Here is a 15725-nt window from a genome sequence, read left to right as displayed (position 1 = left end):
TCATTTTATGTTTTGCTTGACTGCAGTTTCTGGTTGTTGTTGATGTTGCATGTGCTGCTGGCTGCTTTGCTTCCTTATTGGGTGAAAATCGCGACGAAGCCATGGGGAAGTCGATTTTGATTGCCAGCAGATTGATTTGTCATTTATTTTCTTTGCCCTCCATACATGCCACCCCCTGTGGAAGGCCACCGCCCTCCGGCTTTAGTAATCCCCCATTCAGATGGCGGCGCCTTTGTAATGAAGGCAATGCGATGCATTGATCTAATGGCCATTGACAGGCGCAACTGATAAATTATGAAATCAATAACAAAGCTGTAACAAGAGCGCGAACAAGGTTCATAGTTGGCATGCAAAAGATACGCGCACGCACTACTTGTCCCCAGCTACCAGATACACTGCACGATAATTGCACTTACAATCGCAGTCCGTCCGCCGCCGATTGTCAAATATTCAAATCGATTCGGAATTTCCATAGAACTCCGCCCGGAAATTTCCATAGCGAAGGCGCTGTCGTTGATTGATAGCCCGCAGCTCGAAGACAGTGCTTGTCTTCGTACTCTAGCAGTAGGCTCTAAAATTCTATAAGCCTTAGACTCCGAGATGTGACAAATATAAATCTGTATTTCTATTTAAAACGATAATTAATTACTTCGCATTTGCTTTGAAATGAAAAACAGTGAGTCTACGTCTTTATTTTGTAAGCACACATTCATGTTGAACTTTTTAGTACTTACAAGCAGAATGTATTTATTCTATCTTAAATTATTAAAGAACTATTAGTATTAGAATAATAATACTGTTATTTTAAGAAATTTGATTGCATATAAACTAGTTTAGATCATGGGTTACAAAGCGATAGGATACTGATGATATATGAGTTGGTCTTTCCCTAAACATGTATGTTGCTCAGCATAAAGCATTTAAGTAATAGGTACATATGTATTTTAGAATACATATTAATAATTAAGCCGGAATAAACCACATATTTAATTTTCTGATATGCTGGCGAGCTGCTCTAGTTGTTGCTAGATATTTTAAATATACCCAAGTATTCCTTTTCGAATTAAGAAATCAAGTAGGACTTAGCAAAGTAGACCCGAAATTCTGATCTTTAAAGACCTGCTAGGGTATACCCAACTTCGATGGCCCCCAGTAGCCTTTCTATCTGCTTGTTTTTCTCGTTGCCGGACTCTGTTTTCATAAATAATTTTGCGTAAGCCGCGCCAACACATGGTGAAAGATGCCAAGACAGCTTACGTGCCGGCGAGCAGCATTCAGTTGGTGGCAACATCGAGAGCTGCGGATCAGGAGGAGTATCTATCTGCAAGATAGGCGGCCGATGCGCAAGCAGGCCAATGACCGTTTGACCGCTGTGTAATGATCGACAGTCCGTATAGGCCACATCCACTGGCACATCCACAACCACATCCATATGCAGATTCTTATGCACCGCCCGCGGGCATTCTCATATGCTCATATTGGTGCCATTAACGGAGAACGACTTACCTAATATCCTGGGCCCGTTCTTTCAATGAGTTTCGGCTATTGACGTTGGCCGAAAGACAAATGAAATGGCCGGGGCATTTGCATTCGGCGTCACTGTGCGTCGGTGCGTCTGTTATGAACCGAATCGATAGATCGATTTAGCATATTCAATTCCCCGATTCTGCCGAGTCTTTAACATATTCGCCAGTCATTACAAGCGAAATGCGGCGACTGGGATCGCAATTCGGTGGCTGTGCGGCGTGCTAGGTGTTTGGAAATCGAGGAAAAGTTCCATCACAGTCACGTTTACTTGATTTAATCCATTGGCCAAATCTGGAGTAAAAGTTCACAATGTAATTTATACTGGTGCCGTTGGGCACGTGGATCACAACAAACTTGGACAAGTCGTTGCTCCGGTCAGGATTCTATGAAGAAAAGTCAGCGACATGGGGAATCTACAAGGGCAGTATTCATTATTTTACAGCTAGAATTTGAAGATATATCCTAGCATTGAACAGTATGGATATTAACAAAATGAACCGGTGTTAATTGGAAATAGTTTATTTTAAGCTGGTTGAAAAATACATACATTTTCTAAAGACAAACGATAAAGAGTCAGAACAATCAATTTAGGATATTCGGAGATCTTGTCTTAACCAAAATATTATAACCTTTTTACCTGACACCAAATTTCCACAGCCAAATTCAGAATCCGCTTACATTGGTAACAGTATCGCAGAAATCTGCAGATCTTGACTTTCCAAGAAAAGTCTACCAATTCCGTTCTAATCGCCAATTTGGGTCAAGTGGACCAAGTTCTTACAGTTACGTTGGACCAGCTTATTCCACGGCTAATTAAAAGTGCCAAGCAGTTGGAGCCACTTCAGTGTATTGGCCTAGAGCTCTGCAGGCAAGGCAGTAACCATTTATCATTCACCAAGAGCAAGTCCCAGCCCAAAAGCACGAAACGAATGCCCAAACTGTCAACGCGGCAGCAACAAACATCGCAAGTGGCAACAATAACAAGTTTCTGCCATTGCAATTGCAATTTATGAAAACCAAACAAACCGAAAAAAGCACAAAAAAGTGCAGCATTGCATGGCCAAGTCCAAGAGCAAGAAAAGTCAGCGGAAAATACTGTTAAATGTGCACAAAACGAAATCAACTACGAACATTGACCCAAATTTTTAAAAAATCTCCAAGACCGTTTGGAGGTTTTTCTTTGAGTCTGGGCCCTCGGCAAACATTGCATAAGGCTGCTGCGTTAAACCAGAAAACCGCAGCAGCAGCAGCAGCCGTCCTGGGCTCCCTAAAAAATATTAAATTGATCGAATTACAAATCAAATGCGGCAGGGAAAGTGAACGAGGGGAAAACTCACCGACTGACAGTTGTGCCAACAAATGTTGGATGTGGCACGTGGCGCGTTTTAGGAAAACAAAAGGTGCAAAACGGAAAGGAAAACGAAAACCCAAACGATGCATAACGAATTCGTTAATAAAAAAAAGCAAAAACTGTTTGGAAAGTGAAAACCCAGAAGCGGAAGCGCCAAAATGCAGCGAGGATGATGAGCATCCGGGGCAGCTCTCAAAAAAGTAAATTTCGGTTGGGGCTCCCACGCCAGGTAAGGCAAATAGACTAACGGAGAAAACTCCAGATGACCTAAGGTTAATGGACCTCAGAGGTTTTCCGCTTAAGGGCGATCCACCGCTTTGCTTCCTTTTTTATGAGTTACTAAAACATAAGAGGATTTTCCAAACTATTTTCCACAGCTTACACATCTAACCAAAAACCAAAAAAACATGGTCCGGAAAAAATCATCCCAAGTTTCAGTTTTTTGATAAAAACCCTTTGAACTAATGGTCAAATGATGGAATGCCATACCTCGTTGAATTCGTTATAAAATTTCCAATCGATTGGCATTCACAGCTCAAAAAATTAATTTTTCTCCAAATTTCGTAAAAAAAGACGATATAACCCCTTATAAAAAATGAAAAAATCCGTCAAAAAATAAATTTCTCCAAATCAACCTAAAGTCGATAGTTTAGGTCCTCAGTTGCACAAAACAGTCATTCTAATGGCTGAGCATTATATTTTAGCCAAGTTAGAGCAAATAGACCCTCTAAAAAATGATTTTTTTGGGCCAAAAGCTAAATGGTAGTATGGTACATTAAATTTTCTTATTAGTTATAAAAACTTAAATTGCCTATGAAAGAGGTTACTTAGTTAATTAAGATTTTGAACAACTATTATACGTTTTCGAATTGGACACCATTAAATGATTTTAATTGGAGATCATTTGATCATCAAGCGCCTCAAAGGCCAGAAATCAGTTCAACTTGAGGGTTTGCAGTCCCCTCCTTTTTCCCTAGCCCGTGCCAATGGCTGTGGCGATCATCTTACAAGCTGCGAGCATCATCATCTCAAGGTGAGTCCCGATCCCCAGCCCGTGCCAAAGGGTTGCCTACCCCGCTCGTGCCGAGCAGCCGCCTCTGAATCGAATACTTTTTACCCTGCCGGAAGTCCCATTGCCACTCCCGGCTGCCTCTCTTATTTTTGAGTTTTTTACGTCGCTGTAATAAAACGAAAGGATTTATATTTCCTATTGTGCGACAGATGACACATCTTGTAATCTGCTTCTCGCCTGCTGTCGGAATCACCAGCTGACTTGGACACAGAGCAATTTTTGGGTTAAAAATATGACAAAATCGACAAATTCTGCAACACTTCGGTGCAGTATAGTGTTTTATTTTTTTGTCGCATTGTCGCATCTCTGTGGCCCTTTGTGAGTGGACCTGCCTCCGGTGTCGCATTTCGCGGAAGCACCCGTCGGTGGGTTAAACTCGGCCTGCTGACTCATGCCGAGCGTTTATCCTTTTTATGAGTCGGCAGTTGCGGCCTAAGCCTTTTGAGTTGGCCCGGCTTAGGCTACCACAAATGTCACGTAAAGTGGGCAGTGGCCGTCGCGCCGCCGGCTCAAAGACCATTAATTTGGGACTTATGGCACATAAGGATATTAGCATTTTGGCAAGGATCCTCTGCGTATCTGTTTGACCAAGCGGCGACAGCCACAATCTTCGGTTAACATCTATATTTGCTCGTTTGCACAGGGAAAACAAGTTGATGACCATACAAAATATATTTTCTTCTTTTTTGAGACAGAAGCTTAAAGGATTTTACAAATGACCTATTGAGATTTCATGAATGAAGATTAACAATAGGTCAGATCTTATAAAAGTAATGTGATAAAATTTACAAACGTTTGGCAAAATCTCTACCTTATTACAATTATTGTGAAATTTGGCCACATACCTTAAATCATTAACATTAAAAACAATATCGTACAAAACTACAATAGTATTGTAATATAGAAACGACAATAAACATTTTTTACTCATAGAATCCAAATAGTTTCATATCTTTCAAAATAATCAAATTGATCGAAAATGGCTAGATCGTTACTACAACAAAAGGATCAGTCTGATCAATTTTTAAATTAAGTGGATCTGAGTTTATCTATATAAACGTTACAGAATATAATTTGTGTGTCAACAATATATTTAGCTAAAATAACTAACTAAAACTGAAAATTCATTTTATATTTTATTTTATACTTGTCTATACTTAAAGTAATTATCTGTTCATAGACAATGCGGATAGTAACTGAATAGCAATCCTTTTTTCGAGTGTACTTGGCCTGTACCAAACCAATTTGGCCAGGAGATGGACATCAATTAGTTGAGGGACCGAAAAAAAGGTGGAGTCTGATGCCTCAGGATCGAAGATCGGGAATCGGAGGACCAATGGTATTCCAGGATAGTTCCTACCTGAGTTCCTCTGACACACACACTGGCAGGTCGGACATAAAGACACCTCACACACACACACACACACCTGGACGGGAGCATAACGAGGGCACTCGATCAGAAACAGCTGTTTCGTGAATGAAATCCAGGTGGGTGTGAGCAGAGAGAAAGAGAGAGCGGAAGAGAGCGAGCGAGAGTGAGATGCGCTCTACCTGGGCAAAAATGAATGAAAATCCGATCTCCCCACTCACTCTCTCTCATTTGTATAAGAGAGATGGGCCCATTAAGAGCAGCGCACCTGCCGTCTATCGCTCTCTTTTGCACTCGCTCCCGCTCTCACAACACCCGACTGCGACGCCGGCAGCGACGTCGAGCCGGTCGAGCATTTAAGCTTACGACTTGACGAAAATCAAATCAAAAGATCGACAACATTCGACGAGTGCAGATCAGCAGAGAATAAAATCAGCAGCAGTACAATTCAGTTGTTAACTCGCAAAGTCCGTTGATTTTCACGTAACCCCTTAAAAATTTTCACGTGCGGTTCCCCAAAAACTAAACAAATCGGCAGTTTATTAATATACAATAAATGTATTTAAGCGTTCTTAAGTGTCAGTGACTCTTAAACACACGAATAAAAATAATACCCAAACACACACAATCGTGACTGTATAATCAGCCAAGAAACCCAACAACTGGTGGTGATAATAAAAGAACTTACAACAACAGCGACGAGAACCAGTATAAAGTTTAATATCGCGTTGATTCAAATTAAACAAAGGAGAATCGACAGCAGCAGCAGCAGCAACAAAAAGCCAGCTCAGTTTTGTCATTCAAGTATTTTTGGTCAATACACGACATTCGAAATGGCAGCCTACTTGGACCCCACTGGCCAGTACTAAAGAAGCTATTGTAAAGGAGAAGAAAATCGTTTAAAATCCTAAAATATACCTAATAAATCAAAGATATTGACAATGGCCGCCTATCTGGATCCCACTGGTCAGTACTGAAGAAGGAGCAGCGAACAGAAGTATATTATTTGAGTATCCAGTTGAAAGTCTTCAAAAACCGTATCAAAATGTCGCTCGATTTGGACCCCACTGGCACCTACTAGGTCACCAACTCAGAAACCACATTTAGCCAAGCAAACAGGGCTAAATATAGCAAAGGAAGAACCCAATCTTCAGTTCATAAACCACTCAAAACACAAAACAAACAAAATGCTGGATCCCACAGGAACCTATCGACGACCCCGCGACTCGCAGGACACACGCCAGAAAAGGCGACAGGACTGCCTGGATCCAACCGGGCAGTATTAGGAGAACATCCCTGACTACAACAACAACCCCATAACGCCTTTTGCCTTATCCAAAAATTCTGGGCATGATTGGGGGAGCGCGCTGGTTGCGCGTTCGTGGCCGCGAGGAGACTTCCAGCTGTCGGCGACGGAGAAAGCTGGGGGATTCCCCGAACCATGCGATGCAAACTTTTGTATTTATGTAGTTTTTGCGTAGCCTACCATACCTATTATATTAATTATTTATTATTATCATACTATTTAAATTAAATATTGTTCATTGCTGTTCACAAAACACGGAAACGCGCACATATCCTATATCCTATATATCGTATCACACATACACCATATATGTTATATATATATATATATACACTTGTAATTGCTTCTTCAAGTTGGAAAAGATTACGCAAAGAGTATTACGTTTAGTGTCATATTTCCCGAGCAAATCTTCGTTTGTTTAAATTATAATTTTATTTATTGCCAACGATTTGTAATGTTTTCTCTCGTTGAGAGCAAGGAAAATCATTCGGAGCGAGAAATTTTGTTTAGATATTAAGCGTATTAAGCTATTTATATGTCTACACCTTCGACCAACATCCAGACAACCCATACACACCTCTCACACCAATAAAAATATTATATTAAAAGAAAACCATATTTAAAACTGAAAATATCGAGTGCATTTTTCTTTGCCAAGGGACCCTCTTCATTTCCCGATACGCCCTTTATATAGATGGACCAGCGCCCAGCACAAAATTGTCGCATTAAATTACAAGATTTTCCAGATACACAGATACTAACTCACACCATTGGAAATCTCTGGGGGCTCTGCCGCGGACAAATTGCTGCCGGGGGAGCATAAAATATGATTTTCCAAACGGCCAGCGCATATTTGATGAATCTGTGGGCATTAATTAATGTCACTGGGCGGTCGCCGCCGGCCAAGCGGCCTGGAAATGATCAATAAAAATTGAAAACCTGAGTCTGGAGGGAGGGGGAGAAAACGCATTTTCCAAATGCAAAAATATTGCCCAGACGATCAAAAGAGCAAATCTAGCAGGCAATGCTAATGCGGAAGTAAAAGTTCAATGTTCGTTTGTGCTCCACAAGTGATTAGGTCAATAATAGCACAACAACAGCCGAGAACTTGTGATTCTGAGAGAGCCAGCGCGTTTCCACTTAAGAGAGCCCCAAGCTTTTCCCGCTCTCTGTCAGCAGGTTTTTCCAGCAGGAAGTCCCCAGAGAGCCGAGCTTCGCCGCGCTGGGAGAGCGGAAAACTGCGAGAAAGAGAGTCTATTAATAGACACGCGCACATTAGCTTTTCAGTATGAAGTTCAGGGAAATCCACTCGGAGCAAACAGCTGATCGCCAAGGTTGCTGCGCCGCCGGCGACGATGACGTCGCCTAACGGAAAGCTTTCCCAGACATTCAGCGATTCGCATTGAAAATGCAATTAAGCGATCATCATTCGATTCGATCCGTTTCGATACGTCCAGATACGGAGAGCAATCAGATCTTCCCATGCCCCCACCCCCACCCCCACCCCCAAACACATGCTGACCCAGTTAACTTGTTTTCGGCCACCGGTGACATGAATGAATATCGCTTTCAGCCACAGACCGTAAGCCAACTCATAACATCCCGAAAAAAAACAGCCAAGTTAAGTCAGTTCAGGCTAAGAAAGTTAAGCGAAGCTCTGAATACCCTTCAACGATCCATGCTTTCTTCTGCAAAATATTCCATTCTTTTCCATCCTTCATGTTACGTTTAAGCCAGCTTCTACACTTTAAAACTTTTTATTTTACAAGCTTCTTTTAGCTTTAATGAAAGTCAACAAAAGAACAAATTTTAAGGAATTTTCAAACAAATGTTTAGGCTTTATTGTTTTAGGTTTTTATGTATGGTTATTCCGGTTACTCAATTTTGAGCTTAGAATCTATTTTAGCCTAAGAATACAATTCTTAAAACTTGTTTTAAAACATTTGTAATAATATGACTCAGAAAAGGTTACAGGTTGATTAAGCTCCAGGGTTTTATTTATCTTATTGTAATAGCTATGACTAATAGAAAGATATGAACCCAATCCACCAAGGAAATGGTAATAGACACTCTTAGAGCAATCATAGTTGCATTATTAAAATTAAGAGTACAAGATAAGACTGTTCAATTATTCAACAATTTTCTTTAAATTAGTTCAAGAGATCAGCAAAGTTAGGCATTAAGGATCTGGCTTTACAGCGCATCCGTTTGACTAAGTTCCTTTTAAATGATTTTTTTTTTATAAAATTTAAAAAATATAAACAAAGTTTTAGTGTTAAAGGCAGACTTTTAATATAATATTTAAAGCAAATTATTAATATGGGCTTAGTACCAAAAGCTATTTACAAGTTGCTTTTAAGAAGTTATTAAAGCAAAGACAGATCTTTCCTTTCTGCATACTTTCTTCCATGGGAAGTGTGAATTCTGGGAATAAACACTGAGACCTTCGGCAAGGGTATCCAAATAAAACGAAAAGCCAGTCAAAAACCGATTCCGTATAACCGCAAGCAGAACTTTCTAAGTGAAAGTTGGCCGGGGATGGAGCTACTAGAAAATACTGCCAGTGCCTGCGACTCTTCGCCCGACTTTTAGTCAGTCATTCAGAGTGCGACGGGATGACAGTCCCCGTACCGCCCCCGGATCCGCCCCTCTTCCTTCCCTTCCCCCTGGTACTGGTAACTCCGTCCCACGAGCCCCACACACAGATACTCTCACACACACACAGACTGGCGAACGTATAACTTGACCTACATTTGTGCAAGACAATAACAACGAAAAAAAGCAACAAAATACACATACAAAACAAAATTTATACACAGCGCTGAGAAAAGAAAAGAAAATAAAAGGCAAGAAATTTCCAACGGTACATGAGCTGCTGGCCGGGTCTGAATCAATGTTTATATATGAATCGGAATCGGAATCGGCAGGGCTTCACACGGGCCTCTCTCTCTCTGGGCCGTTCAAAAAATGATTATCGTAAAATTGATTTCATTGAAGTTGAGTTGTCGAGTTTTCGAGTCGCCTTCGTCGTCGAAGTCTTCGTCATCGGATTGGTTTGGTTTGCTTTGATTTGGTCGAAGCTTTTGCACGCCTCTGGTCCCCAATACATATGTATATCGCTTTCTGGTACACTCCGCTTATGTATTTTGATAATTAGGCGAAAGGTGAATGAACCCATTGGCTCGATGCCGCCGCTCTGTGTTCAATTTACACATTTTGGTAAAAGAAATCGAGTCAGCAGACTGCAGCCCGTGGTTCGGCGGTTCCGCATTGGAAAATGCTAGAAGACACCACAAATAGAAAGCGACAGTGGATGTCAAAGCAATCTGGGACATAAACAACTCTCTGGATGGCTAGATTAGTTAGATTAGATTTATTTCATTAAAAAGAAGACGTTTTACTTTATTTATGGCACCCGAAATTAGTTTATTTTAATTAGAAACCAAAAATAGACGTTCAAATGTAGGACATAAGCCAACACCTAGAATGGCAGAATGGCTTGGGCAGAATTTCAGGTTAAATGAAATTATAATGCACTTAACAGAATACCCTAAAAAACTACTTATACATTTGGTGACAGTGAGAAAAGCTCGAAAACTATTTCTACCTATGAACAATCAAGGCACAATTTAATATAAACAATATAACATAATAATAATAACTCACTGAATGAAAGCGAAATAAGATACGAAAATATGATGAAATTTATGTTCATGTTTACAGAATAGTCTCAGAAGTTAAATTATACATATGTATAATATATTTATCCCGTAATCTTTAGATATAAATTAAATCTTTTTATTATTGATTAGCTGTAATAAATTTATCGGCTTTATTTGAATGCAAAATCTTAATGTTTATTCACTAATTACACATAAAACAGTATTTTAAAATTGTGTTCCTGTTTGAAAACAATTATTTCAAATTGTCATTAAATCTGCATTTAAACTAATAGTTATTGCTTGCTTATTTTCTGGTCTTGGGAATATCTCTGAAAATGTTCCCAAATTCTCCTGTCACAGTCTGGAAATTTCAAAAATACCCAGGTCACCACCAATATTTGCATTCGAGTAAAGTCCACGAGCATCACCATAAAAGCTTCTCTTTCACTGACGTTTTTCCCTGGGCAAAACAACAACTGAAACTAGCAGATAAACAACAAACAGCACTCTCACTGCTTTTGGGGCAACTCGAAACGAAAAGGTCAATGACATGGTCCAATTTCCAGAAGACTGCCGCTGCCAGCATCTGCTTTCCGTTCAATCGTGTGTTGTTTTCAGTGTAAACAACGGCACCCCAATGAAGACGACAACGTCAAGAGCAATGAAACGCGCCGTCCGCCAGCGAAAACAAATTCAATTCACTTTCTATTCCAATGAAAAATCGCTCAAAGCTCTAGCGACGTCTCGGAAAAAAACAGACAAAAATTCAACCACAGTAACAACGAAAGTGGTAGACCAACACCAGCAACTTTGGTCTTGGTCTTGGTCATACAATCCATTGATCTTCAGTCGCTTTCAAGTGGGGTAAACAACGGAGCACGCCTCATCAACAGCAGCAACATCAACGACAACGATTCGTACACTGATAAAAACAACTGGACTGATCAATAGAGTGGAAGAGTCGGGAAAGATCTCCAAGTTAAAATAATAATACATATTATTTGAAACTATATTTTCATTTCTTTAAGAAAAATTACCCCTTTGGTACTAATATTTTCTTTATCAATGCAGAAATACTATCTAAGAAATAGACTTTTGTATTTGGTTGTATAATTTATAAGGCAAGAAATTATTTTTCTTAATAATTTTTAGGGTAATCAATTATTGTCCCACGTATTTTTGTATAAATACTTTTTGGATTCAATAATAATAAATAAATCTTTTCAACTATTTCCAGTGTACTATTTGAAAGCGACTCCAAAACTAACGTTTGATGTTGTTGTCTTTTTTGGCTTTAACGGTTTCCGTTTTTTGTGTGTTGGTTGTTGTTTGTTTGTTTAGCCAGCAGCCACATTTGTTGTTGGTTCATTTGAATATCTAGTGAAAATTTCACCCAGACAAGTGCCTTTTGTTATATATTCAGTTTCAGTTTCAGTTTCATCTCTCTGGGTGCCTTCAAAAATATGAGAGTTTCTCCTAATTTGCAAATATTTTTTTCTTTGCTTGGATTTGTATTTTGGCAAAACCAACAAAAAAAAAAGAGAGAAGAAAAATATTTTAAATATTTTTGAACTTGTTGTCGCATAGTTTAACGACGATTCACGTGCCAAATCTTACATTTCGGCTTAATCTGGCATTAGTCATAAGTGGATTGTATTTGATTCACCACAGGGCGTATGCGCAATATGCAGGCAAAATGGGTCGCCTGTCTTTGAAAACAACATTAAGCCTTAGTGCGAATGGGGGTTTTGGTTTTTCCCAGTACTCAACGCAGACTTTGGCCCATGGCCAACAAGAACCCAGGACTTAATAGGCCAACAGGCCAAAATATGCACCATGAGGCACGTACGTTAGATGGCAAAAAAAAAAAGTAAAAAATAAAAGGAAAAATTGGAAAAGGTGGAAAAGCGCAGAATGAAAAGTGAAAAGTTTGCCAGCAGCAAAAGAGGCAGTCGCGTTGAATGTCTTGGACTTGGTTTTGCCAATTGCAAATTACGTGCCATAAAAGCCAAACAACTGACGTTTGGTGTGGGCCGTTTTTACCCTCTCCTTTCCAAAGCCCATATCCCCCCCATCACAAACTCACCCACTCACTTAGCCACTTTCACGTCTAGTGCCAAAACACGTTGCAATTTTCATTGCTTGGCACTGACTTTAGGCTTGTTGGCCAAGTCCAAGTTAACCAATTGCGCAGCCAGTCGCGAAACTAATATCTAAGTCGTTTTGTGTACTTAGTTGCCGGCCGTTTGTGTTTGCAGCCACTATCAGTGACGTCAGCAGCGGGAGCAGCACCTGTGCAAACTTGGCTACTCCTCTAATATTGCGTAAGCCAAGTCAGTCCCTGTTTCAGCATCTCAACGATACCAGCTCACGCTACCCGATCCGCCCACTAGCAGCTAGATTGTGTAATAAGCACATGACAATTAATTAATAGCACCCAAACCCGAACGCACGCGCCTACATCTCGTAAAATCAAACAAAAATAACTTCGAAAGCAGCCAAGTATGCCGTTTTTGCGACAATTCAATTAAAAACCTATTACACATTGTTTTTGGCACCGCGAAGCCCTTGAATGGGGTATATTGAATTCCAGCTGGGTTCATAAATGTTTTCCATTGTTCATTTTTCGTGTCTTTTTAATCAATTGTAATTCTCATATGTTTTAGTACGGTTAACGCTAAAAATGTAGTTGTAATTTTTCCCAAAAATGTAATTTAATAAAACTATTAAGAACTTACTAAACAAACGAATATTATATATAGAGAAATTTACAATATCTTAATGCAAACGTGCAAGAAATGAGTAATACCATTGAATTTCATTTTGTGTTGTTTCTATAATATAAAAGTTAACATTTAACAAGATAAATTTGATTGAGACTATACTATTTACTAAAATATTTGTAAGATCTCCTTATTTGACGCTATTACAAACCTTTAAGAGCAATTACAATTCGACGCGACTAAGGTGCGGGAATATTCATAATTGTTTTATATGTAAAAATATCAAAGTATTTGGCCAAAACAGACAGAAAGAGCTCTCAAGTTTGGAAGTTTGGAGCTCCCCAGACGGCAAACGAAACGTGAGCTGGCCGACACACACACTTTTACTGAAACCTGGCTACCTGTGTGTTTGTACACCTGTCAGGTGAGACTCTTGTGTGCTTTTTGTTTTTCCCTTTAATTTGTTTTTTTTTTTGGGCCTGAAGCTGAAACCAATCCATCTAGCGCCTCCTCTATCAGCATAACAATTAAGCTTAAATACTTTTTGCTTACTGACTGGCCCCAAAATGGGATTATTCACACTTGATTAGAGGCATGTGAAAATAAATTTTTTTCTGCTTTTGTTTTTGCAGAGCTATCAAAATTCATTCAAAATTTACAATCCAGAAGAACGAGGGCCGGTGACTACGTGACAATATTTTATGACACACACCGGTAGAGAAAATAAAATGCAGATCAAAGAAGACAAAAAAAAGACTTCGTTTAAGGGTCGTTGTAAATGTAAATGTATTTTCGATCATCAAAAAGATATCTTTAATTTAGATGTATCTATAAGATAGTTGGAATGAATATCTGTCAGATACTTTATCGCAGAAAGACACAGGTGTATTTGTAACGTGAGCTTCCAATGCATTTTTCGGTTGACTTTGACCAAAAATATTTCCCACCTTGTGGGCACATAAAAATGAATTCAAATAGACGAAACAAATAAAAATAAAACATAAATAAATACATACACACACATACACACAGGCGCAGCGAAGAGGAAAAGAGAGGGAGAGAGAGCCAGCATAGCAACATACAACAAAAATAAGTTCATTGAACTATTTGTGAGCTTTTTGGTGTGTGTCTGTAAAGGTGTGTATCTGTGTTTCTTTAGTTTTATTCGTGGATTATGGTATCATAGCACATAGCTTCTTCTTCGAAAGGTTTCCGTCTGCTTCTTCTTGACCATTTTTTCTTTTTTTTTCTGATTTTTTTTTTTGTTTGAGGTGTCATGTGCCTCTTTTGGGTCTTGGATTTCGGTCTTTGTTTGCTGGAAGTCGATGGTAATGTAAACTTTTATAATGAAATTAAAATTGATAGCAACGCTCAATTGTGATTAATCATAAGTGGCATGGGAAGTTAGCCCTTTTGCATATTTTAGCCCAGTCATTGCCCGAAAAACCCAGCCCAAGTTAACCCATTATTTGCAATCCGCACTTCAGTCGCGACATTTAATTCCACATGATGAAAAGGGGTGCGACCTTGGGATTAGCGGGTGAGAAGCACATTAAAAGCAATGCATATAAATTTAAATTTAAATTTAAATTAAATCTCGAACAATACACCGGCTATTATTACGATTAAACAGAGCAAAACTCGTCTGCTTGTTGGCAAACAGAATGCACTTAATTAACTCGATTTCAAATACAATTTTTCAATTGTGTTTTTTTTTATCTGAACAACGTAAGTATCCCAATGGTCTTGGGACTATGCCAGACGATGCCGTCGATTAGTCTTATTGTTTTTATATTTCTTTGTTGCACAGATTAGCACCAATTAATTACTTTATCGTATTTTAAGCGAAACAAGTATTTTACCTTTTATTTTATTTTTTCGCCGAATTCTTTTTTGGGAATAAATACACCCAAAACCGGAATATGACGTTAGCCGGAGAATTGAAGCCCATTACATGGGAATATTTTGGAGCTGAATGATCTAGTTAGCGAGCAGAAGCGAGCCAATAAAAATAAAATTCAAATAAATATGTACTTTCAATTAGCATATTACAATAATTTGTTATGGATTATGCAAATAAATAAAATGTATATAATTTGTACATTACTAATGATCAGTAAGGATTTACTAATTAGCTTAAATTGGCTACCAGCTTTTTACTTCAACCGCTGAATAAAACATTACAAATAATTAGGATTATTGCTGACCTGTGAATACAATTAGATAATCAAAAGCACAAAAACTTAATAAAATTCGGGTTAAAAATGGCATGTTTAAAAACACTGTATATTAGTTTTGCTCAATATTTAATTTTATAAATAGAAATAATATATTTAGTATTACAATATTAAAGATTTATTACTTTCCCGTCAAAAGCCAGCATTTTAAAATTACAAAAGTTCACTGCACGAAAATATAGAATGACATTCACCTCATTTATGGGCGCATGTGTCGTATTAAAAGTTTGGCGTCTGCATAAATCAGATCAATAACCATACAAATGGCTCTAAGGCGTTTAATGCACAAAATGCGCCACAGACATGCCCCCTGCACCCCCAAACCCAAATCCACCCCCACCAAGCCCCATTTACCACCTACGGCGAGTATCGCCGATCGCTGACAACATAAATAAATAATTAATAAATTAGAATAAGACGAGGAACACCGAGCACATGAGCCAGTTTACGCGACAGAACTCGTGCCACAATCGACTCA

The 15725-nt window shown here is 38.9% G+C and overlaps 1 protein-coding gene across 1 annotated transcript; it reads left to right on the top strand.

The window, feature by feature from the left end:
* The first annotated feature begins 5689 nt into the window (after positions 1–5689).
* Positions 5690–7257, top strand: LOC108052289 (peptide tarsal-less AA). Its single transcript, XM_017134662.2, has one exon. The coding sequence runs from the start codon at positions 6507–6509 to the stop codon at positions 6603–6605; it is 99 nt and encodes a 32-aa protein (XP_016990151.1). The 5' UTR covers positions 5690–6506; the 3' UTR covers positions 6606–7257.
* The last annotated feature ends 8468 nt before the right edge of the window (positions 7258–15725 follow it).

This window comes from Drosophila rhopaloa, unplaced genomic scaffold (assembly GCF_018152115.1).
Source record: "Drosophila rhopaloa isolate 14029-0021.01 unplaced genomic scaffold, ASM1815211v1 contig_167, whole genome shotgun sequence".
In the NCBI taxonomy this organism is placed as follows: domain Eukaryota; kingdom Metazoa; phylum Arthropoda; class Insecta; order Diptera; family Drosophilidae; genus Drosophila; species Drosophila rhopaloa.
Note: the sequence above shows the minus strand (reverse complement) of the source record. Positions and strands in the feature narration are given on the sequence as shown.

Coding starts and splice junctions, on each gene's coding strand:
- LOC108052289 (XM_017134662.2), top strand. CDS start 6,507: ATGCTGGATCCCACAGGAACCTATCGACGACCCCGCGACTCGCAGGAC.